The following is a 24,170-nucleotide window of genomic DNA, read 5'->3' as shown; positions in this document are numbered from 1 at the left end:
TGATGTTGGGCATTTCGATTTCCTTGTCTAAATCTGGCAATCTAACTGCTCGTTTGGTTTTCTACGCTTGCGGAAAAACATTCCGCAATCATAAAATCTACATTTTCTTATTCCGACTCCCCATGAAGCAATAGATACAATTGAAACAATTGCCAAAGGACTGGAGAAGCGTTTCTCGACTACACTTCCTTCATGCTCGATATCTGTAATTCCAATGGATACAGGTAATTACGATCCTCAAATTTCTGTTTCTCAGCTTTCTTCGGTAGTTATGAGATTACGAGCCGCTGCTCCCGGTCCTGATAACGTAACTACAAAATGATAAAGTTCATTTTGAGGAGTCACCAGACGCGTTATTAGAGCTAGTAAATTATTTCATCAAACATACTTGGATACACCCAGAATGGAAACTTGCCAAAGTAATCCCTTTAAAGGCGGTGCCTTTTCCATACACAATATTAGACCAATTTTATTAACATCAAGCATAAAATTAAATGCAAGTCATACTTATAGGTATTTTGGACTTCATGAACCAAGAAAATATTCTCAGACCTTCTCCAATTGGTTTCCGTCAAAAGTGTTCCATCGGGACTGCGCATGCTGACCTCGAGAGTCGAGTTCTCTTAGTGCGGCGCCAAAAAATGCACGCTGCCTTGATAACGCTAGATATAGTCAAAAGCCTATGATAGTATTGAACATAGCATTTTATTTCAAAAATTAAAAGCTCTGCAGTTTCAAATTACACAGTTGCCTGGATATCGGTATTTCGTGAAACCCGAGAGTTTTACTGTGCATTAAATGGCGCTCATTTTGGCAGATATAAGCAAGCCAGGGGAGTGCCGCAAGGAGCAGTCCTCTCACCTGTGCTTTTCAACATACTACTCAGCTCAATTCCAGTTAATCATGACGTTCGCACTTACGTGTATGCAGATGATATCGCGTTTTTTGTGGCTGCATCGGATATTCAATCTCTTTATCTACGCTTGCAAACGCACCTAAACCATATTGAGAATGGGTACTGTGGCTTGCGTCTCACATATAAAAGATCCGGTAAGTCTGTAATGTATCAGCAACAAATAATATCTCAGGGTAATTAATTAAAGTATTTAGGGGTCACTTATAATGATAATCTTTCATGGCAGCCCCACATTAGCCATATTGATACGAAAGGGGCTCGGGCCATGAACATGTTGCGCCGAATTAGTCGTCCCCGGTTTGCCATGCGGAGAGATTTTTTTAATTATTTATGTTATGTATGCGCGTCCAATTTTAGAGCTCGGTTCAGCCTTGTTTTCTGGTTCATCAGCTTATCAAATTCGGCCACTTGTTCTCTTGGAGCGAGAAGCGCTTCGGTTGTGTCTTGGACTTGAAAAATTTGTCGCCAACAATGTGCTCTCCCTTGAAGCCTGCATTCCTCCTTTAATATGTAGATTACAAATTCTAACTGTTCAGACGTATCTAAAGATATATAAATCCCAGTTTCACCAATCTATGTCTATTAGTTGCTGTCATCCGTCCTCTTTTTCGGTGTCCACTGCCCTAAATTTCACACCCTGCAGGTAGTTATGGTCAAATATTTGCTAGACCCTCTAAAGATTTCCCTTCCTAGCATTCTACCCATGCTTACCAGCGGGTTGTCTGTTGAAATTGCAGTTAACGAAATATTCTCGAATAATGCTCAAAATTTATCATCCGTTATTCGAAACGGATTATTAGAACATCTTTTAAGGAGCCTTTCTGCTAGCTTAGCAATAGCTGTTGACGCATGTAAGTTTAATGAAATGGCGGGTTGTGGGTATATATTGTCCGCATTTAGACTAGTCTTTTTCTGTTCTTCATCCGGACTTCACCCCAATTTTTGTAGTGGAGTTACTGGCGGTGGTACTCACTTTGCAGAAAGTTGACTCCTCTTTTTCTAAACTGGCTGTAATTTCCGACTCTTTATCCCTGTGTTCACATCTCCCTTCCTCAGTGGATTCTGCAATTGTAAAAACCTTTCTCTCCTTGATCCCTCGACATTTGAAACTTGTACATTCGGTACGGGTGCCAGTCCACAGCAATGTGACTTTAAATGAATATGCTGATAGTTTGGCAATAGAATCCCTCAATGGCCTTGTAGTATCTATCCTTTCGGCGACAGCGTACATCACCGTAGCGAGGATTCGGAGAAACGTTCTAATAAATATGCAAACTGGACATCTTTTAAGATCTGCTGACTACCTGCCTCTAAATTATTTTCGAAATAGGAAAATATGTCATTCACGGCAACTTGAGATTTCTCTAACAAGTCTGCAATGCCGTATCCCACTTTTTAATTTTTATCTTCACAGGTCTGGTCTAGCACTTTGGCCTCAGTTTAAGTAGCCCGACATTGTTATCATTTGGCGCCACTATCCTTGGACTCAGTTACAGGTTCTGTTTTTACCGCCATGCAAAATGTTTTACTGGAATCAAATCGTTTGCCTAGCTAAATATTTCAATCTCACGTGTTCTACAATTCCGGTGACAATCTCCTGTGTGTGCTATCACTTTATAGTTTTTATTTTATTTATTTCCATTTTTGTTTTCTGTCCTCTATCCCTCAAATCACATTTTTTTTATTACATGAAATTATACTTCAAAAACTTTCTTTGCTACCCAATTCTTGGCCGATCCCCCTCTGGAGACGCCAACCACCAGCCCGTACAAGTTAGCCTGGCCATCATCTGTCCCAGCTCCCTCCGCCAGCGAGACCTCGCTATCTTCAGCGGCACTGGCGACCATGACGTCGAGGCCTGGCTCGCATTCTAAGAGCGGGTGAGCGCTATAACAAATTTTGCACGGAAACCATGCTAAGAAACGTGATTTTCTATTTCATCGGCGTAGGGAACCTACGATTTCGGAACCATGAAGCGGACATTCCATTATAGTCCGTGTTTAAAGCCAGCTTCTCTGAAGTTTTCGGTCGTCCGGCTGTGAGAAAGCTCCGCGCTGAACAGCGCTTGCGTGCGCGATCTCTGCAGGTTGGCGAGAATATTACGAGTTATATCGAAAACGTCGTCGACTTGTGCAAGCGCATGAACGCACAGATGTCAGAGGCCGACAAGATCAAGCACATTCTACAAGGCATCGATGACGCCGTCTTTCAAATGCTGAATGCTCGAGATGTCCGCACCATCGCAGAAGTTGTCACACTATGTCAAAGTTTTGATGAACTGCGCGAACACCATGCATACTCAGTCGCTTGCTGGCCTGAAAGATGCAGGTGAATAATCTATGCTCCTGCCACAAATCAAGAGCTTCATTCCGGAAGAAGTTGCTCGACAGCTCTTCCTTATGTCCTGCCATGAAGAGCCTTCATCCTTACTCCCAGTCTGCACCAGATTAGTCAAAAACAGGTAGCTGAATCTCTTTTTCCAGCCCCTCAATCTATGTCTGTCGCAGCCCCGTTGACATATGCTGCTGGTGCTGTCCGACCACCACCTACATATGCTCCGCCACAACCTGTCTACGTTCAGCCACCTCGTGGTCCTGCTCGAAAACCTGCTCAGTTTATACGATCGGCTTCAAGACCACGCTATGTCTGGCGCACGACAGATAACCGGCCCATTTGTTTCGCTTGCAGGATGGCTGGACATATTTCCCGTTATTGCCGAAGCCGTCTTCCAGTGTCAGCAGCACCTACACACAGTTCTGGTACTGGTCTTCGATGCCTGAGTATTGCGCGCCTACTGAGCCTCCAACAAGCCGTCATTTCTCCCCAGACCGTTCAGCCATGTCCGACCACCGTTCACCGTCGCCGCGACGGCGCTCTATCTCGCCGATGCGACGTCGACAGAACGCTTACATGATAAAAACTAGAAGTCGCCGTTCCTGAGGCGATAACTGAGACCCCGTCGTACTTCTCAAGTCCTCATCTGTCGCCAGGCAACCTTATTGAAGTTTTCGTCGACGGTGTTGCTGTACGTCATGGCTCTAATTGACACTGGTGCTGTGATTTCGTGAATGGACGCAAAAATATATATAGCTCCTTAAAGAAAGCGAAGACGCCAATTGCACGACTTTTGTTGCGAACGGCCAGCGCTCAGCTAATCAAGTCTTTAGCAGGTGCACCGCTCGAGTAGTGATCCACAATTGCCTCTATACAATTGAGTTCGTCGTGCTGCCAAGTTGCTCACATGCTGTAATTTTAGGCTGGGATTTCCAGTCGCGTCATGCCGCTGTAATTGATTGTGCTCGCGCTGAAGTCGGATTTTCTGTGGTACCCGAGCTCGTGTCAGACAACGCTGCTCTTAGTCTATGCGCTAAAGCCCTGCTTGTAAATATCACTTGTGACTCTGTGTGTGACCAAAATGTCTTCACGCCAGCACATACATTTCTGCGCCGAACGTTCTTTTCGTTGCCCTATGCTGTACTCACTATTTCCGCTAGGTCCTCTGCGCTCTGGGTCTCTAACCCGTTTAGCTATCCCACTGCTTTGCGCCACGGTGAATGTCTCGAGAGCCTACAACCCATCGCATCTATTTTCCGTGTATACACTGACGACGCACCACGCCTCGCCATTACTTCGCTCAGCCCTCCACTTCCTGTACCAGCTTCCTCTTCCACAGACCTGTTAAACCATTCCTTCGACCCCAGTATTCCTCCGCTTCAGCGAGCGCAACTTCTTGCCCTCCTTCCACAGTTCCACAGTTCCTTCGAATTCCATCAAAATTCCCTGGGCCAAAGATCAACTGCCACTCATCGGATCGACACTGGAGACCACGCGCCACTGCGACAGCGGCCCTCCTTGACTCAGCAACAGAGCACCAAGTTATTGAAGAGCAAGCAGATCAGATACTCCAAAACGGCGTCTTTAAGCCCTCAAACAACCCTTAGGCTTGGCCTGTTGTGCTCGTTTAAGAGAAGGATGGTTTCATCCGCTTCTGTGTAGATTACCACCGACCCTGCTATGCTCCTGCGGCACTTGAGAGAATGATGAACATCATTTTGCGTGGTCTGAAATGGAAGACCTGCCTCTGCTATCTCGACGACATTATCGTCTTTTCTTCTGAATTCGACGCTCATCTCTACCATCTGAAGTACATCTTGACACGCTTTTCTGATGCCAGCTTGCAGCTAAACTTAAAGAAGGGTCGATTCGCCGCCCGTCAACTGACCATCTTAGGGCAGGTTGTTTCCAAGGGAGGGGTTCTCCAGACCCGGCCAATCTTCGTGCGATCGCTGCCTTTTGCCAAGCCGAGATCAACCAAAGACCTGCGCAGCTTCCTCTGATTGTGCTCTTACTTTCGTTGGTTCATGCGAAACTTCGCCTCTCTTGCTGCCTCTTTGACACAGCTTTTGTCGGGCAGCTTAGACTTTTCGCTACGGTCACCGTCATGCGACGACGCCTGCAATAAGTTGCGTCACATCCTCACAACACCGCCCGTACTGCGTGACTTTGACTCCACGGCTCCTACTGAAGTTTACACCGAGGCCAATGGTGTCGGTCTTAGCGCTGTACTCGCTCAGCATAAATCTGGATTTGCAGAATATGCCGTTACCTAAGTGAGCCGTAAGCTCACGAAGGTGGAGTCACATTACTCGGCAACTGAAAACGAGTGTTTGGCAATAGTTTGGGCTCTGACCAATTCCGTCCTTACCTCTATGGCCGACCCTTTGAAGTTGTGACGGACCACCATGCGCTGTGCTAGCTTTCCTCCTTGAAAATACCCATCCGGCCGTCTATTCAGGCGGGCTCTTCGTCTACAGGAATTTGATGTCAACGTAGTCTACCGCTCTGGCCACAAGCATTAAGACTCTAGTGCCCTTTCTCGCTGCCCCATACCAGCTGACGTCGCCAGCCTTTCCTCCTCGGATGCCTCGCCGACGTCACTTCACATCAGTGACATGCCTTGTGAGCAGCGGAGAGATCCCTGGGTCGCTTCTCTTATCGATCTCCTGTCCGATCTATCGACCTCTTCTCATCGCGTGCACTTCGCGGACAAGAATCACACTTCGCCATTCGCGGCAACCTTCTCTATCACCGGAACTACAGTGCTGATGGTCGCAAATGGTTGCTAGTCATTCCCCACCACCTACGCTCGCAAGTCTGCGACTGCTTCCACTCTGGCCCACAATGCGGCCATGCGGGAGTATTCAAGACATACCATCGGCTACGATACTACTGGAGGGGAATGTACAACTTCGTCCTCAAATATATTCGCACATGCCTCGCCTGTTAACGTCGCAAGTCTCTTTATCGTTCCGCTGGCAAGCTGCAGCCGTTACCTTACCCACCACGCCCATTTGATCACGTCGGTATTCATCCATACGGTCCGCTGCCATACACTGCCTCTAGAAACCGCTGGGCCATCTTTGCGGTTGACCAATTGACGAGATATGCTGAAACCACTGCCCTTTCATCTTCCACAGCGTCAGACGTAGCTTCATTCATTTTGCAGCGATTCGTCCTTCGCCACGGCGCACTTCGTGAACTACTCAGTGAGAGAAGATGAGTCTTTTTATCTGACGTTGGTAAATCTCTCCCGAACAAGTGCCACATATATCGCCAAACCACTACCGCCTATCATCCGCAGACTAACGGACTCATTGAACGCTTTAACCATAGCCTTGTTGACATGCTTTCTAAATACGTCTCCTGCGACCACACTGACTGGGATCTCCTCCTTCCAAATATGGCGTACGCATGCAATACTGCAGCACAGCCAATGAATGGCTTCTCTCCGTTCTATCTTCTTTACGGCCGTCACCCTTCTGCTCCACTAGTTACCATTCTTCCGTGCAAACCAGACGCATCTGAGTATACCGTTGCTTTTGAAGCTGCCCGACAAGCAGAGGAATGCCGCCAAATTGCCCGGTCTCTCACAACTGAAACCCAGTCCCACTAAAAATCCCGCCACGACAACCATCAGACGACGCCGCAATTCTCTTCTGGCAGTCTTATGTGGCTCTGGATTCCATCAGGTACTCCCGGACTATGTTCAAAATTCATTTTCAAGTATCACGGCCCCTATCCTGTCCTAGAATGCATCTCTCCTGTCAATTACATTGCGGAACCCCTGACGCCTTCATCTGATCTTCGTCGACGAGGCCGCGAAACTGTCCTTCCCCCCCTCCCATCCAGGGTCTTAAACAATATTACGACCCTGCCATTTTGCCTTCGGCGTAAGTCGCCAGGGTGGCTCCTCTTCTTCCCGGGGGCCCTTGTAAAGATGAAGATGTGCGTGCGAAGATAAAGAAGAGGCTTCCATGTGCTGTCGCTAGTGACATCGCTATTGGTGTGTGCGCTGCACCTGCTTGTACGCGGACTGTTCCTGACGTGCTTCTAGATCGCGTCTCAGTTTCTCAATAAACACCTTTTACAGTATGTTATATTTAGGGCAATAAACAAGCCACTCTGTGCTGATATTGTAATCATCTTCTGCTGCAAAATATTACAAGAATTAGGAGAACAAAAATTATTAGGCATTTGGTTCCGAAATGACATGGAATGGAATTCTCATGTCCATAAACTAGCTGGAGAAATAGGAAAAGCTATTAGATGCATATATAGAATTAGTGAACGTATTCCTATATGATTGAAGAAAACTGTACGACACATTGCTCCTTTTTAAACTATCATAGCGTGCACTTGTATGGGGAACAACTACTGCTAATAACTGTAACCTGTTGTTAGCATAACAGAAAAAGGTATAAAATCTATTTAAGACTTATCACGGTAAGCTACGTCATCTTCCTATTGAAAATCTACTTATTGAACATGCAGTGCTTTCAGCCACACTGATATACTGTTACAAATTATTGCAACTCAAACAGTAGTGAGCTATACCTCAACCCTTCAGACCAGACTACGTCAAAGTACTCCCTGCATAAAGACAATAGAAGAATTTCAGTAACTAGAACTAGCTACGGCCGACAGACAATAAATTTCCAGATACCGCTTTGATTAAATAACATATCAGGCAAAGCTGACTTTCAACTTCCCAGATTTAAACAATATTTCAAAATATACTTGATAAGTCACCTCATATATTTTCGTTAACAGTTTTACCTACCATGAATATCATAAAATGTATATTAGTATAGTTACTATTTTTTGCGGCTACATGAGAAGCCATGTTTTGTATTTGTGTTTGTGTGTACACATATACATATTTTTATTTTTTATTCTTCTTTAAGTGCCACTATGTACACTTGAATGCATGTAATATACAGATAACCTTCGTTTTATTTATTTATTTTACAAGTACTACAAACCTTATGCAAGGTCTTAAGCAGGAGTAGGTGGTCATGATAATACAAAATGTTTATATATGGCAAGCAAGTGCACATCAAAATAACAGATGGTCACAAAAACAAAAATTGCATGGTTCTTTTCCCCGTGCTCACTGTGACTGGAAAGAAACACAAAATGTGTCACAGCAGATTATAATACACTTTAGTGTTTACTCAGGAGTGCATCGGTGAAGGCATCAAGAGTGGAACATTCAACAGTTTCGGCATCCAGTGCATTCCAGTTGCGTGTCTTTCTGGGAAAAAAACAGTGTTCTTGAATACGTTGGTTTTACAAGTGAAATTCTTGACTTTTTTGCTATGGTATGATCGAGTAGTACGCGCATTTACGGGTTGAATGAATCGGTTTTTGTCTATTCGTGTTTTGTCATTGTGCAGTAAGTAATAAAACTTCAGTCTTTCACGGTATCGGCGTGATTCCAGTGTTTCTAAGTTAGCAGCCTTCAATAATTACTTCATTCAGTATGCAAACTTTATAAAAAGTGAACAATTTTAAGCATATTTGTACACATATGTAGCGTCTATAACCTGATCATGGTTAGCGACCATGATCTGTTTGTGCCCTCTGAGGAAATTGCTACATGCATGGGGCAGGAGCCTGTCAGACCATGTGCCTTTAGCTCCTGCTCCACTTTAGCTTGCATTTAATTGGGCAGGTGGACTCGCCGGAATGTTCAACTTGCGGCATCCCAGAGACTGTGGACCATATATTATCGGTGTGCCGAGTGTATGGGTGGCAAAAAAGTGTGCTAGCCGCTTCCTTGAAGCATTTGTTTGGACAAGAGGCCTCTGTCGGAGGAACTGCCGTTACTAAAACGGCCGTCAAGTCTTTAGAATCTGTATTAGCACCTTATTAACTCTATCAACATTGTACGTACTTTTAATCTGTATGCACATGTGTAAATAGAAAGTTCATTCACGATTACCTTTATGTATTTAGATCAGTTCATACAAAGTTAGAACATAGCAAGTTGTTAGATGAATATACTTCTCTGAATATATTCCTGTCAATATACAGCAGGGGCGTAGCCAGGACTATGTTTCGATGTACGAACACCTTCCGGAAGTTTTTGAATTATGTCGGTGTTTTTTGAAATTTTTATTATCGAAGCCGTTTAACGCCCCCCAAAATTATGTCGGGTTATACCACCCATACACAGCTATTACAATATAATAAAGCAATGTGAAATGTCAGAAAAAATGTTCAAATTGAAAGTGTATAGTCCCAATTAACTGACCGAGTGCATGCTGTTCATTGCAACTCATATTTAAATTACGTTTTTATTAGGAATAACATCTGTTAAAAAAAGAAATGGAAAAGGACAATTGATACGATCAACTTGCACAAATTATAGATAAAAACGTATAAGGTTATAGTTTGAAAAATTTCGTGCTGAGTCCTGTTACCGAGCTCGCTCGCACCATTAAAGACTAAAACATCACAAATGAAAGATTAAACGCGGACAGCGCCCCGCAGCATGCTGCTGGGCGGATGGTGGGACAAGGGGAAGGGTGTCCAGAAAGTGCGTGCTCTTTGCCGTTTTTTGTACGCCATCGGTCTTGATTCGCGCTTGTAAAGCAAGCTACTGTCCCTGTATATATATTTCATATGCCTTCTCCCACATCGTCACCCATTATGATCTTCTTTCTTCTCGCCTTCCCCGGTGCAAAGCAGCAGGCCAGATTTAGATTATTATGGCCAACCTTTCTGCCCTAAAAAATCCGTCCGTCCGTCCGTCCGTCCGTCCGTCCGTCCGTCCGTCCACCTACCTACCTACCTACCTACCTACCTACCTACCTACCTACCTACCTACCTACCTACCTACCTACCTACCTACCTACCTACCTACCTACCTACCTACCTACCTACCTACCTACCTACCTACCTACCTACCTACCTACCTACCTACCTACCTACCTACCTACCTACCTACCTACCTACCTACCTACCTACCTACCTACCTACCTACCTACCTACCTACCTACCTACCTACCTACCTACCTACCTACCTACCTACCTACCTACCTACCTACCTACCTACCTACCTACCTACCTACCTACCTACCTACCTACCTACCTACCTACCTACCTACCTACCTACCTACCTACCTACCTACCTACCTACCTACCTACCTACCTACCTACCTACCTACCTACCTACCTACCTACCTACCTACCTACCTACCTACCTACCTACCTACCTACCTACCTACCTACCTACCTACCTACCTACCTACCTACCTACCTACCTACCTACCTACCTACCTACCTACCTACCTACCTACCTACCTACCTACCTACCTACCTACCTACCTACCTACCTACCTACCTACCTACCTACCTACCTACCTACCTACCTACCTACCTACCTACCTACCTACCTACCTACCTACCTACCTACCTACCTACCTACCTACCTACCTACCTACCTACCTACCTACCTACCTACCTACCTACCTACCTACCTACCTACCTACCTACCTACCTACCTACCTACCTACCTACCTACCTACCTACCTACCTACCTACCTACCTACCTACCTACCTACCTACCTACCTACCTACCTACCTACCTACCTACCTACCTACCTACCTACCTACCTACCTACCTACCTACCTACCTACCTACCTACCTACCTACCTACCTACCTACCTACCTACCTACCTACCTACCTACCTACCTACCTACCTACCTACCTACCTACCTACCTACCTACCTACCTACCTACCTACCTACCTACCTACCTACCTACCTACCTACCTACCTACCTACCTACCTACCTACCTACCTACCTACCTACCTACCTACCTACCTACCTACCTACCTACCTACCTACCTACCTACCTACCTACCTACCTACCTACCTACCTACCTACCTACCTACCTACCTACCTACCTACCTACCTACCTACCTACCTACCTACCTACCTACCTACCTACCTACCTACCTACCTACCTACCTACCTACCTACCTACCTACCTACCTACCTACCTACCTACCTACCTACCTACCTACCTACCTACCTACCTACCTACCTACCTACCTACCTACCTACCTACCTACCTACCTACCTACCTACCTACCTACCTACCGACCCAACCACCCACCCACCCACCCACCCATCTATCTATCTATCTATCTATCTATCTATCTATCTATCTATCTATCTATCTATCTATCTATCTATCTATCTATCTATCTATCTATCTATCTATCTATCTATCTATCTATCTATCTATCTATCTATCTATCTATCTATCTATCTATCTATCTATCTATCTATCTATCTATCTATTTAGCAATAGAAGAAAAATAAGAAAGGAAAGAAAAAGAAAAGAAAAAAGAAATGGAAGAAAGAAATAAGGAAATGCTTAATCGCTCCATGATGAAAACCGGGCAGCTGGAAACCCTCGAAAGCAACCCATAGCAGCATATTTTCGCTTCCGCGTGAACGGTCCTGAAGAAAAATCTGCTGCTAGTCAGAAGTGCGACCGTGCGTTTACGCACCATGCGAACCATGCCAGTTGAATACGGGAGTCTAGGGGAACGATATACGGATATATTAAGCATCAGGAAAGCGAGGTTTATAAAAAATGCCAAAGCAAAAGGCGAAGTGCCTCCTTTTGTATACACTTGCGCAGCCTCGCAAGCCTAAGTGTGTTGTGGCTCGGTTTCAAAATTAAAGCAAACACCAGAGTGTGTACATCTAAGCTTGGCGATTGCCTCTGGAAAATATCAATAGCCACGCGCGCCTCGTAAGGCGGGAAAAATTGAAACTAAACACATGTTGCTCTCTGTCAAGACTTCAAGCCTTTTATTTCATACATCTGAATTGTAGAGTTCGCAGTGAAGCTGCAGAGAAGACCATTTCGTTGGTTCTCCGCTCTCCTTACGGGTGAACCACGGATGACGTCCGGCGCCTGCTAGGTGTCTTCCTGAAGAAATAAATTATACACAGATTAAAAGGAGATTTAAAATTTACCCTCCACCCAAGCGTAGCGCACATTTAGAAAGAAAGGGTATGCAGCTTTCACCGGAAATTCTCACTGAAGAATAATTTCTTTTAGTCTGGGATTCAAGCCCGGGCCAGGAAGAACCTTTCTCCTATGTAAGATTTCTCTGGAAGCAGCACAGCTGCTTTTTTTAAGCCCTATGGCAACACTTGGGTGGCAGTTGATTGGTAATACCTTCTTCAAACTCTACTCCACCTCGAAGGACAGGTCAAAAACCTCCATCAGAATATAATACAGTGTTTCTCTGTTGGTCCACTGTATCTGCGTGGTATGGGTACTACTCTACTCTTTATTCGCATTTCCTCTCCCTCCTTGAATTCTCTTTTGCCGCGAATTCACAAGAACCACCTCGTGACAAAGCTGCGCGCGCTTACCCGTATCCCTGCCTCTGAATATTGGCAATCAACCTTCACGCATATTGTGTCGACGGGAATGAAAAGCAATAGAGTACTACCTGTCCATTCGAGGGAATAACGTTCACATTTGACCTGATCTTCACTTCTCTCTACGAACACTGAAGATATGAGTTAGCTTTCGCTCGAGAATTCTCAACAGAGTGGACCAGTCAGAGAAGCCGACTCGTAGCGGGCATCTTAACGAGCAAGTTTTCCAACAACAGTTTGTGGCTCTTTCAATGTTTTTCCTCACTGCAGCAGCAGTGAAATACATTTTCGTTCAGAACGTGGTCAAGGGTGCTTTAAACAAATACTGAAACAACTCTATCGTAATTTTTGTGCAATGAAGATCCGATAGTCCGGAGTTTCCTAACTTTGCTGTGGCGTGACCGCCAAAAATGAGGCGTTGTTGGTTTTTGTTGACATTTTGATTTGAAGCTGAATGGGATTTTGAGCCGCCATTGTGTATCAACCTAAGTTTTTTTACTGCAACACCACTAGGCGAAAATTACGCAAACTAAGACGTAAACGTGTACAGCGTGATTGCTTGCGAGCGGTGAGCGATGCAGAGGAGCCTAAATGAGAGGCCGGTTGAAACCATCGCTTCCGCCGCGTCGTTCCACTAGCATGAGCATCCCGTCCTCGCGGAGAACGTCGCCCTGCACTTCAACGATTGCAGTCTCACAAAGCGTTCGACGCTTTCGGGGGCTGAAGCAGCGTGCCGAGTAGAGTATGGTGACTGTCCGAGTGCCGACGAAGTGGAGCGTCGGCAGCAAGCGAAGCTACTGGCGTAGCCGCTTACATAGCCGAGCCATTGCCGCGACCAACCAGTAGACTGGTACGTGCGAGCGCTTCTCCTAAGATAAGAGGCTAACAGCAACCAACATTACCAGGCTTGCCTTGGCTTTCTTTGACATCACTTCAAAGCGAAAGCGTCGTCATCACTTCTGTCCATATCCACGAAATGTGAGGACGAGTGTGCCCACTTCCTCTGGCGCCCCACAGTGGAGAGTAAACGTACGTACTCCGGGTCAAGGGACACTGTGGCTGTGGACACAGAGCGGAATTTTGCTCTGAATACTGCCGTGTAATAGTCTCGCCGACGTAGCCCTGGCGTATCAAGTGCCATTAACTTTCACGAGAAGTTTTCGTTTTGTTTTTGTTTTTTATGCATGCTGTGATCACGAAAGCTCGTCGAAAAGCTGTTATTGTTATTTATCATCGTATTTCTGAGGCCCTTGAATTGCTTTCGAGTGTGAGTGATGGTATTTATCGAAGGCTCAAATCCGCGGATGGTCGACATCTGACGCCAGTGTGTGGCTGTGCTTTCGAACGGTTACCGATATATCCAAAGTGGAGTGGATAGAGTAGCCGAACAGTTACTGACACTTAATTTCACCGAGATGGACATGGAAAAGCCCTTTTAAACGCCGTTGGTATCAGCAGTAGACATGACCATTGTGCTGCATCAAGTTTGAAATGCATGTTCTTGGTTGTTTGTTTGTTGTCTCTTTCAATGTGAGTAGACAAATATCTCCAGAAAAGAATGTCATGGAAGTGTTTGGTCCTCGGGTATTTATTTACCTCGGCTCACCAACATCTGGCTGTCTAGCTGGTCGATGCGCTCGTGGCGCCTCTGATCCACTGGTGCCATCGATATTTTGGTGCTCAGTGAAGGGCGAGAATGGTGCATCCGGAAATGTGCAATGTATGTAGGCGACCGAACTTTGAACGAGGCTCATCAATTGCATGGAGCGGTCGATCATTTAGCATAGCTGTAAACACGAAAAACGGAACGGTGCTGTCACAACTGATTTCCACATAGATACATAAAAATTGGCCGGGCTTTGCTCAGCTGGGCTAGGATATACGCAGCGAAAACATGTGTGCCTGGCGCTGGGCTGCCTACTCCTCTCCAATCCAGTTTAATTCCATCCAATATAGTGTAATCCAATCCTATCCAGTCTAATTAAATCATATCCAATCAAGTACAGATCATTCCAGTCATATACAATCCAATACAATCCTGTGCAATTCAATCCACACCTGTCCACTCCAAACCAGTCTAATCCAGTCCAATCTAATCTAGTACAATCAAAACCGTGTCCAATGCTGAGTACACGCTGGCCCGAAATGCGTCGCTGACTAGCCTATTATCATCACTACTATCATCCACACGCTAGCGAAGGAGAATTAAGAGGCGCTTCTCACGATCCCGGGTGTGGCGCAGTTGGTTAAAGCGCTCGACAGGGGATCCGAGGAATGAGGTTCGATTCTCGGTGCCGGCGATTTGTGTTGATCAGGAGACCGGTCCGGCATAATATAGCAGTGGCTTAGCTCGGCTACGCCATCTCAGCCTCGATTGCAAGTCCGTGTTAGTCTCGTTGTCTAGCTATGTTGTCGTTGCATTAAAGACGAGACTTCTGGCTGCTTCTTGCTTGCCAGATGGCGTGGCGAGCGGGCGGCATCCACCAGCTGCGGCGGTTGATAGGCACCGCCTCTATGCCTCCTGGGAGCACCGCCGCAGTGAAATCGCAAGATCGTGGCCAATGAGCATTCGCTACAGTACTGCAACACAGTCTTTTTGATTGCAGTGATGTAAATGCTTTCAGCTTCCGATATTTATTTCGTTCCAAAGTACGTCCTGCGTTCTTAGGAGAAATCGGTGTGCGCAGTAAAGTTTATGGGGCGCATTTTCGAAAATAATAGCAATAAACTATAAACCATGCCGGGGGAAGATCTCCGGATACATTTATTGTTATTGTGATGTTAAAAATTATCTCAAAAATTGCGTTCAAAAATATTTCCGTAGAAAGTGTTCATACGTTCTAAGAAAACAGCGATTAAAGTGATCTTGTTAAACATAAATATTATGGGACGAGAAGCAAAAACCGTACACCAAGATGAACCCTGCACGTGTCCCTTGCTTTCAATAGGCTCAATTTCATCCCAAGAAACAAATAATCTGTTCCTAAGTACAAGGTCTGTGTTTAAGGGCCCCCAAGAAAAGAGTGAGAGGGGGGAGGAGCATTCATCGATTCACAGGCGCAAAGCAGGCAATAACAGACTCCCCTAATCTCTTCTACGACGCGGTGGGATTTAGGAAAGGAACTTGGTTTTTGGGAGTGGTAGATGGGTACCGCGAGGGACTGCGAGACAGTTTGGAAATTGTTCTATTGACCAAATCGAGTAGGGATCTTTTCCAGGCTTTCCTAGAGAGAAAGAACTCGCCTTAGTCGAATCTGTGGCCCTCGGCCTTAAAGCACATTCGTATCACCCCCTACACGTTTACCGGGTCTCTGACCGTCCTAGGCAGGCTACTTAACAGTGGCCACCTTAAGGGCTTTTCGTCTCCCAAATCACATTCGTCCACTCCGACAGCACTAGAGGCACTGGAGGGGCAGAATTCGCGTCCTAAGGTGTTTTTGGCCCTACTCCTAGGCAGTAGGCTAAACGTGCTGGCGCTACGACTAAAGTGTGGACTCCTTCCACTGTTTTCGGTCCAACATAGTATGTAAGATAGCTTCTGCCAGCAAGAAACAGGAGTCATGAAATATTCGCTGTGCATTTATTTTCGCAGCTCACTCTATCCGCACACACAGTGGCACGCATTGACTGACACCAACCGCATTGAGTTAGACAGCGCTGAACATTTGCAATGGAGAGGCTTGCGCTCCGTAGAAGAAAACCTACGCCACAGGAGGCAAAAGGCCGCGAAGAAATATTTAGTCCTACGGGATGACGCGAAGAAGGAAGGGGGCAAACCGGAAATGAAATCTCTTGAATGTCACAAAGAATGATATCAATGACGTCTTGTTTCTCTACTCGTCTTCAGCTCTCTAAAAAGACCGAGGACTGTCGCAGCTTTAATCGGCAATTGTGTCATAATTTTAAATGCTAGCACAAAACAATGTGATAGGCTTAATCGACCAGCGTCATACACTGTAGTCCTCGAACCTCGTCGGAAAATATGCATAACTGTTTCAGTTTTCCTTAACGCTAACTTTTCTGCTCAAATGGAACAGAGGATGGATCGTGGAGGCTGCAGCTTGATAGTCTCACCTGACTGCTCTTTATCCTGCTCCAATTAAAGCCATGTCACCACCTATGTATTTTTGCCCTGTTCCATTTGAAATTCGGAGGCCAGGTATTGAAAACTACGTTCATAGTTCTTGCTTTTGAAAGCAGCAGTCAAAGCGACTAAAAATAGTAATAATACACACCTTTTTTATCTAGAATTCAAGAGGATAAAGAGTGTTGCGAGTAACACCTAGAAAATGGCTGCAAAGAAAAATGCAGATTTAAAAAAAAAAAGATGCACGCGAAATTCTTTTTTCCTCAAAGCCAAGACCCGAATATGTCTGCTAAAACCGTTTACAGGAGGTTGAAAAAAACCTTGTGGTGTGGCCTCAACTTGTGACATAAATCTTTGACGCAGCTAATTAGATGTCATTCACCTTTTAGTTTGTTTATGGTGCTCCCAAAGCAATTCAAGTTATGCTGGATGTCGCAGTGAAGAACTCCAGATGGTTTTGACCAGTGTTGTCATTGCCTACGGAAATATTTCCATGCTGCGGCTGACTAAGAAAGGGGCCATCTTCGATGGGCAGATTTATGTGTTCTGCGAGAGGACATGATCGACTACAACTTAGGTATTTAAAAAGCAAAATAGCGGTGTTTTTCATAACGCAAAGACTGATGTTGCTCCCAGAATAAAAGGCAAAATCTTACTCAACACACGTTAAATAGGCAGACTATAAATCTGGGAAAAAAGGAACTTTCCTCTTTATAGTGACGCTGCCGCAGAATGAACAGTATCCGGAGTGCTCGTGAGGAGGCTACGTAACTTTCAAAAATAGGCTTCTTCAAATGAAATTCTCCATAGCATTCATAGAGCCGTATTTGACGGATGTCAGAAAAGTAATGTGTTTGACTATTAGTGTAATTAGTGCAAGTATTGGTATAAATATTTCAAATTTGCTCATCTCAATGTTTGTTACCCTAAGCGACCATCGGTTATCCTCTCTTCGCATTACATGTCCTGCCTATGCCCATTTATTCTTCTTAATTTCCACTAGAATGTCAGTAACTTCAGTATTGAGAAGGGGGCGGCAGAAAATTAGGTGGGCGGATGAGGTTAAGAAGTTCGCAGGGGTCAAGTGGATGCAGCTAGCACAGAACCTGGTTAATTAGACAAATATGGGAGAGGCCCAGCAATGGGTATAGTCAGGCTGATGGTGATGAGGATGATAATGATGATTATGATATCAATGATTGCCTCAGTTTTAATGGCCGTACCTCTGCAGAGCGCCTCAGCTTCAATTGTTTAGCTGCCTCATAACGAACATTCTCCGCCTTCTCGGCATCCGTATTACGATTTCTCCTTGGTAGTTGAGCAGCACCATCATGAGACACAGCCTCAAACGAAGCCTTGGCGCTATTAAACGCCGGTTAATGTCTGAAAACGTTATCGAAATAGTTCCAGCCATAAGTCACCGCAGGTGTTCAGTTTCAGCGACATATACGAGATTATTTGCATATACCGTTTTGGTTTCAGTCATTAATCAGCAATTACTACTCACTAATCAGTCAGTCAACGAATCACACTATAAACCACCCTCATTAGGTCAACCGATGCAACGTAAATCACATGCAGTCTTTACAAGGCATCTATCGTTTTGCGGCATCTCTTTCCAGTCGCCCTTAAACTAGAAACGTACTTTGAGGTCAATGCACTTGAACGCAGAGGTGCGATCTGCTTTGGAAACGGCGTGTGAGGTCTGTAGTTCCGGAGGCTGCCGCAGCGCATGATGGTGGCACCCAAATGTTTGCGCCGGTAAAGTCCCTGAGAGTTTCACTCGTCCTGAAAAACTCCCTCTCAAACCGGGGTAGGGTGATGGCTTTTCGGCGCAACGAGCCCAGTACGCTTCGCGTAACACGATGGGCGCTTCGTCACTAGCAATTTCAGCTGCAACGATGCCTCGAGAGGGCTCGCGGTGGCTGTATAAGCATACAGACACAACTTGGGAGTGGCGTGGCATGGCGCGGACGCAATACATTTCTTTCACTCTCGCCCGTGTTCTGCAGCGCACCGCTCGGGCAGGCTGGACGGGTGTACACGTGGCCATATGAAACCTGAGATCTTTCGATGCGACTGGAAGGTCCACACCATTCCATCAGGGACCTTCCGGTGCAGCTATAGTAATTGATATTTAGTTTGAGACTGCGTTACAATCGCAATAACACTTTTTTAAATTTCTCCCGAGGTATTGCCCCTACCCCGCGTAATATTCAGGCAAGCAAGGTAAATTAGTCGTTTCTTTTTTTTTGTTCCGGCGTTCCCAGCAGTGTCCGTAAAAAAGTAGTAAGTAAATGGGGAGCGAAGAATGCTTGAATACTCAATTTTTCGTCCAATCGCAAGGAACTAGAGAATTTTGTGATAACATTTTGCACAGATCTGAACGTGCAGTCCCCAGTTGCTGCAAATCGGGCTAACTCATGCGTAAGAAGCAAATAAGAAGCAAAAACAAAATCAGCATCGAGTTCTCTCACTTTGTAAAACTTCATATTTCATCGGGTCTGTATAACCAGCTATAAACGTAAGAAAATGTTTTTCATTGTTGAGAAGCAATGCGCGTTAACCACACGTGGGCCGCCACTTTTCCTGTTGCTAACTTCACGACTTGAATCTTCATGTACCGTTTTTGCCAATAGTAACCAGGCTGCATGTTTCGCTTTTCGCTTGTATTCTAAAGCTAACATGAATCCCCAGAGGATCATATCTTTTCGGTGAGTGAAGATAGAAGCTCTCATTTACTTTGCACCGGTTTACAGCTTCGGAAAGTTTATGAATTCGCTGCTACCCCACTGAAAAACGGAACACGCAGCTTGGTTACTTTTGGCAAAGACGGTACATGCTGTACTGCTTGCCACAGCAAGTAGCGAAAGCAAAGGGGAGCAAGTTATCCACCGTGGCCTGCTCTAAAAAATGGAACTCAGAATAGCAATTACCGAGGGACGGGCACTTGTCATTGCGTCTGTTGATAGGGAATATGAAGCCAATCACAGAAGCTCTGGATATAGGAAATCAGGAGCGTTGGGCCCCTGGGAAACAGATATACGTTTTCATTCCCACTAAAGTAAATTTGCGGGGTCAAGTGAACTGCTTGCGGCGAAAGGCCCCGCTGCTAACGACAGACCACATCCAGAATGGAGCGCTCCTAAGTTTGGCCAACGGGATGCTCACCTGACAAGCGCAGTCTCCAAGAATGGTTTCGGGAAGTCCTCAGTCTCGAAGGAGGCCAGCGATATTGGCGGGATGTCGGTCTGCCCGAACGCCATCCCCAAGTTTCCTGCACAAGCAAACACCCTGTGGCACCCTCCCTCAGCGTTTTACGACCCCATGTTTGCTATTTCCAGTTCTTTAGCTAGCGTGCTCTTTCGTATCATGAATAGAGAATTAATCTCGATGAAGCATTCTTGTCAGAGGCCTTCAAAACAGCTTCAACAACATCTGGAATTGCGGTGCCCCGCCCTGCCCTTATTGCGAGGTGTACGTGTTAAGCCATGACTATGCAAAATCAATGTAAGAAAAACTGTGATAAAAAAAAAATTAAAAAAAAAGGCTGGTGCCCTCAGTGGACAAGGAAGCAAATACCGGCTCTTGCCTTTTGCTATTGATACAATAAGTTCGTATATATACGATGTAAATTTGACGTTACTTACGTTATTACTAGTCTTTATAACGTCAGTTTGACGTTACTGGTGACATTTCCAGCGAATTCTGTAGACTACTGAGCGACTTGCGCCTTTTATCAACTTCATTTGCCTTACACTCCATGACGTCAAATTTCCTTAAAGCTGATAATTCTACCTTCCCTGTTACTTCTTGCAATTGGAAGCGCACATCTTTCTGCGATCCTGTCTCTATTCTGCACTTAATCCTACCCATGCTCCAATCCTACGTGGTGCTTTGCCAACACTGCGAATGTAACTGATATCGCCCAAACAAAAATTCCTCTCTCTATCGTAATCGTGAGTGTACATGCAAGCATGAAATGGTTACGCGCTTCGTGGCGGCCAAAGCTTTGAGAGTATGGCGCGACCGCGTTAATGGCCCCATTTACTCGGCTCACACAGCTGACCTCTTCTACTCGATTAATTCCTAGTTATTATCTCGCACAAATTCAAATCACGGCCGCTGCGACAGTTTTTGATGGAGGTGGAAAAGCAAGGCGCCCATGTACTGTGCAATGTCATGAGCAGGTTAAAAACTCCCAAGTAGTGGAAATTTCCGGAATCCTCCCGTACAGCGTTCCTAAATGGCAGAGTTTCTCGGAATAATTACACCCTGCCTACCAAATAAAAACAAACCAAACCAAATGAACAGTAGTGAGTTACCGCATTACATGAAAGACCGCACAGCATAGATATAAAGCCTGGAATTAACTGAGCCGTACGAGCGTTACTGCATGGCAATGAGGCGGCGTGTCTAATTCGAGACCCAACTGCGTACTGGGAAGCATCACTCGACGACCCTCCTCTTTTGAAAGCCAAGTCCGCGTTGGCAGCACCTACCAAGTCGGCCATGTCACGGGATTTCGTGATGACCGCTCAATGCAAAGCCAATAAACCTGCCAACTTCTACTTGCCAGAGTTATGCAGTGGATTATTTGTTCATACTGACGCGGGTGAACCAAAGCCACATTTTCTAGATAATGGCACCATTAAAGCTATCACGTTATAAAAAAGCAGGACAGGCGCGAATCGCGAGGAGAAAGCAGTAAATGCGAGCCTAGCTACTTCAATCGTTTTTTGCCACTATCGCTTTTATGTTTTACGATGAATAATTTTCCTGTTTTCTGAGTCTCAACATACATATATGTGTAGAGGGTATACAGAGGCGCAGAGAACGGGTTAGCGTAGCTTAGACGCTTGAACCTGAGGAGGTCGACAATAGCGAGCTGACACGAGAAAGGTAAAATAGCGGCATAACGAATTTCATGACCTAAAACAATACGGCTCCTTTTATATATCTTAAATTTATTAAATGAGTTGCAGTGGACAGCGATCGCAGACCAATGCCGTTGCGAACCACGCAAATGGTCATGTGGAAAGCATCCAAGAAATCGTCTACACTGTAGCGAATACGAGATGCGAGCTTGATCGCTTCAGCACATCCGTTTTCCGCGAGATGGCATAGGTTGCCGTCCAATCTTGCGCTTGTTTGACACTGCTTGCGCAAGTAGGAGAAAGAGGTGCGTTTTTTCCGGTGTTTTGAAAATAGCAGTCTGGCATTTCTTACCAAAGTGTCTGAAAAGCAAGCATCATGCTAGCAACGTCTTGAACCCCTCAAAGTGAATGATTTATTGTCGAGTCAAAAATCAGTATTTCAGCACCGAATCAGCCTCAAAGACCTTTTATGTTGTAAACATATTTACTTTATGTAAATATCTTCGGAATTCTGCATGTATTGAGTTCAGTTTAAAAGCGTGGGTCACGTACCAGTTGGATCTTCAGCAGCCTCTTCTTTCTTGCAGGTAAAGGATTCATCGTTTGACGGTTGAGAGTTGGCGTCGGCTGGACACAACGATGACTGCCGGCGACTATAGGTTTTTCCTTCTTTCTTGACTTTCAGAAAGGGGGAGGTGGATGACTCCTCAGTCGTCCCACTGGATGGCGTAGGTGACGCCGAACGAAACCCGCCTTCCCTGGTTGGAGATAGCGGGTCGCCCGGAAGTGACCCTTCCGCTGCCCAGACTGAGCGTGGAGGGGTTACCCAAAGAGGTGCCGGTGATGTGGACCTCTCAACTGTGCTGCTCGCACATAATGTGTCCAGCCACAGCTCGAGCGGCGGAGTGAGAGCGCTGATCGAGCTTCCACACCCGCTGTGCGCCTTCGTTTCAGAGAAGAGCCGAAAGTTTTCAACCACTTCGAATTCCTTCTCCATATTCGCTTGGCTGATTTCTCTTGATCAAGCGCGTTGACCTCAGGCTCGACCTCGCCTTTTTCCAGGTTTTTTGCATGCGAGAGAGAAATCAAAACACGATATGGTCCGAAAATGCGTAACCCTATAGCTTTAAAATAACTTAAGACGACATCACAAGAATCAAGCACGTCTGAGGGCGAACTGGGCATTGGCCACTAATGAGTTTGCACTTTACCTGCTTATCACAGTGTCGAATGACTGATGTCCAGAATGCGAAGTTTCTATTGTTCAGCCGTTCTGCGCTACATAAGAGACAAGGCTTGTGCATTACAGGGTTTAAGATGGCGCGCGAGCTCCCCCTAAAAAAAGCATGGAGCAAGTTTAATTCGTTCTATATACCAGATTTTTTAGCCGCTTCCAGCCGCTGCCATGTTCTGCCGGAAAGTGCGCCCCTGCGCGAGAGCTTCCTTGGGGACTGGGGGTTGCCGTATCGCGCGGCCGCGCCTATCCGGCAGTTGCGTTTAGCTAGCCTTCGGGCGCTAGAGAAAATCATCGAACATATTTCCGGCGAAGCGCGGCCGTCGCTTCTGTGATCGAACATATGTCTTCGGGCTAAGCAGTCAAGAGTCCTAACCACAGAGCCACTGCTGGAGGGCACAGCCCGGTTTCGTTATTTCTATTAGGCTTTAAACAGATATTTACACAGCAGCCAACTCTCTCGAGTTTTGCAGCGACAAGGGGAGTATATTTATTTAGAAGCTATCGGTGTTCTTGTTTTTTTGTAGATGTAGGCGGTAGGATAGTTAGAGAGGATACCGGTAAGCTGTCTAATGAGACAAAAGATTTGATTAAGAAGCGCCAGAGTATGAAAGCTTCCAATCCAATAGACCAGATAGAATAGGCTGAGATATCAAAGGTAATCAATAAGCGCAAGGTGGCCGATATAAGGAAATATAACATGGAGAAAATTGAGCATGCTGTAGAGAACGGGGGAAGCCTTAAAGCGGTAAAGAAGAAATTGTGCATATGCAAAAAGCAGATGTATGCGATAAGGGACAAGGCGAGCAACGTCATCACTAATATGACAAGATAGTCAAAGTAGCCGAGGAGTTCTATACAGATCTCTACAGTAGCCAAAGTAGTCAGGACCGTAATGAGGTTGGCGGTAGGGAAAAACAGTCGGGCTTTCCACCAGTGACGAAGGACGAGGTCAACAAAGCACTAGAAACTATGAAAAGGGGGAAATCAGCTGGAGAGGATCAGATAACTACGGATGTGCTGAAGGACGGGGGTGATATCGTGCTAGAAAAACTGGCCACCCTGTATACGCAGTGCCTGGTGTCATCGACGGTACCGGAACCATGGAAGAATGCAAACATTATCCTCATTCACGCTAAGGACCTTAAAAATTACAGACCAATCAGCTTACTGTCTGTTACGTATAAGGTATTTACTAAGGTAACCGCTAATAGAATCAGGACAACCTTAGACTGCAATTAAGCAAAGGATCAAGTAGGTTTTCGGAAACGGTACTCTACCATCGATCATATTCATACC

General features: G+C 45.5%; 1 protein-coding gene across 1 annotated transcript; it reads right to left on the bottom strand.

Moving 5' to 3' along the window:
- Nucleotides 1-12,074: 12,074 nt before the first annotated feature.
- Nucleotides 12,075-22,683, bottom strand: LOC146182752 (uncharacterized). Its single transcript, XM_084608261.1, has 3 exons — nt 22,190-22,683; nt 19,932-20,037; nt 12,075-12,212 (listed from the first exon to the last, which is right to left on the bottom strand). The coding sequence occupies exons 1-3, from the start codon at nt 22,632-22,634 to the stop codon at nt 12,167-12,169; spliced, it is 597 nt and encodes a 198-aa protein (XP_084464387.1). The 5' UTR covers nt 22,635-22,683; the 3' UTR covers nt 12,075-12,166.
- Between the last annotated feature and the right edge of the window lie 1,487 nt (nt 22,684-24,170).

Source organism: Amblyomma maculatum, chromosome 7 (genome assembly GCF_055883805.1).
Source record: "Amblyomma maculatum isolate TAMU_Amacu chromosome 7, ASM5588380v1, whole genome shotgun sequence".
NCBI classification, from domain to species: Eukaryota; Metazoa; Arthropoda; class Arachnida; order Ixodida; family Ixodidae; genus Amblyomma; species Amblyomma maculatum.
The sequence above is the reverse complement of the archived record's forward strand: the minus strand, read 5'-3'. Positions and strand labels throughout refer to the sequence as shown.

Bases quoted from the DNA above. Each gene is read 5' to 3' on its own strand.
- LOC146182752 (XM_084608261.1), bottom strand. From the start codon at position 22,634: ATGGAGAAGGAATTCGAAGTGGTTGAAAACTTTCGGCTCTTCTCTGAA. The intron at 20,038-22,189 runs GTACGTGACCCA...TTGCTTGTGCAG, and splicing joins GGCTGCTGAAGATCCAACTG to GAAACTTGGGGATGGCGTTC. The intron at 12,213-19,931 runs GTGAGCATCCCG...TTATTTCTTCAG, and splicing joins TTGGAGACTGCGCTTGTCAG to GAAGACACCTAGCAGGCGCC.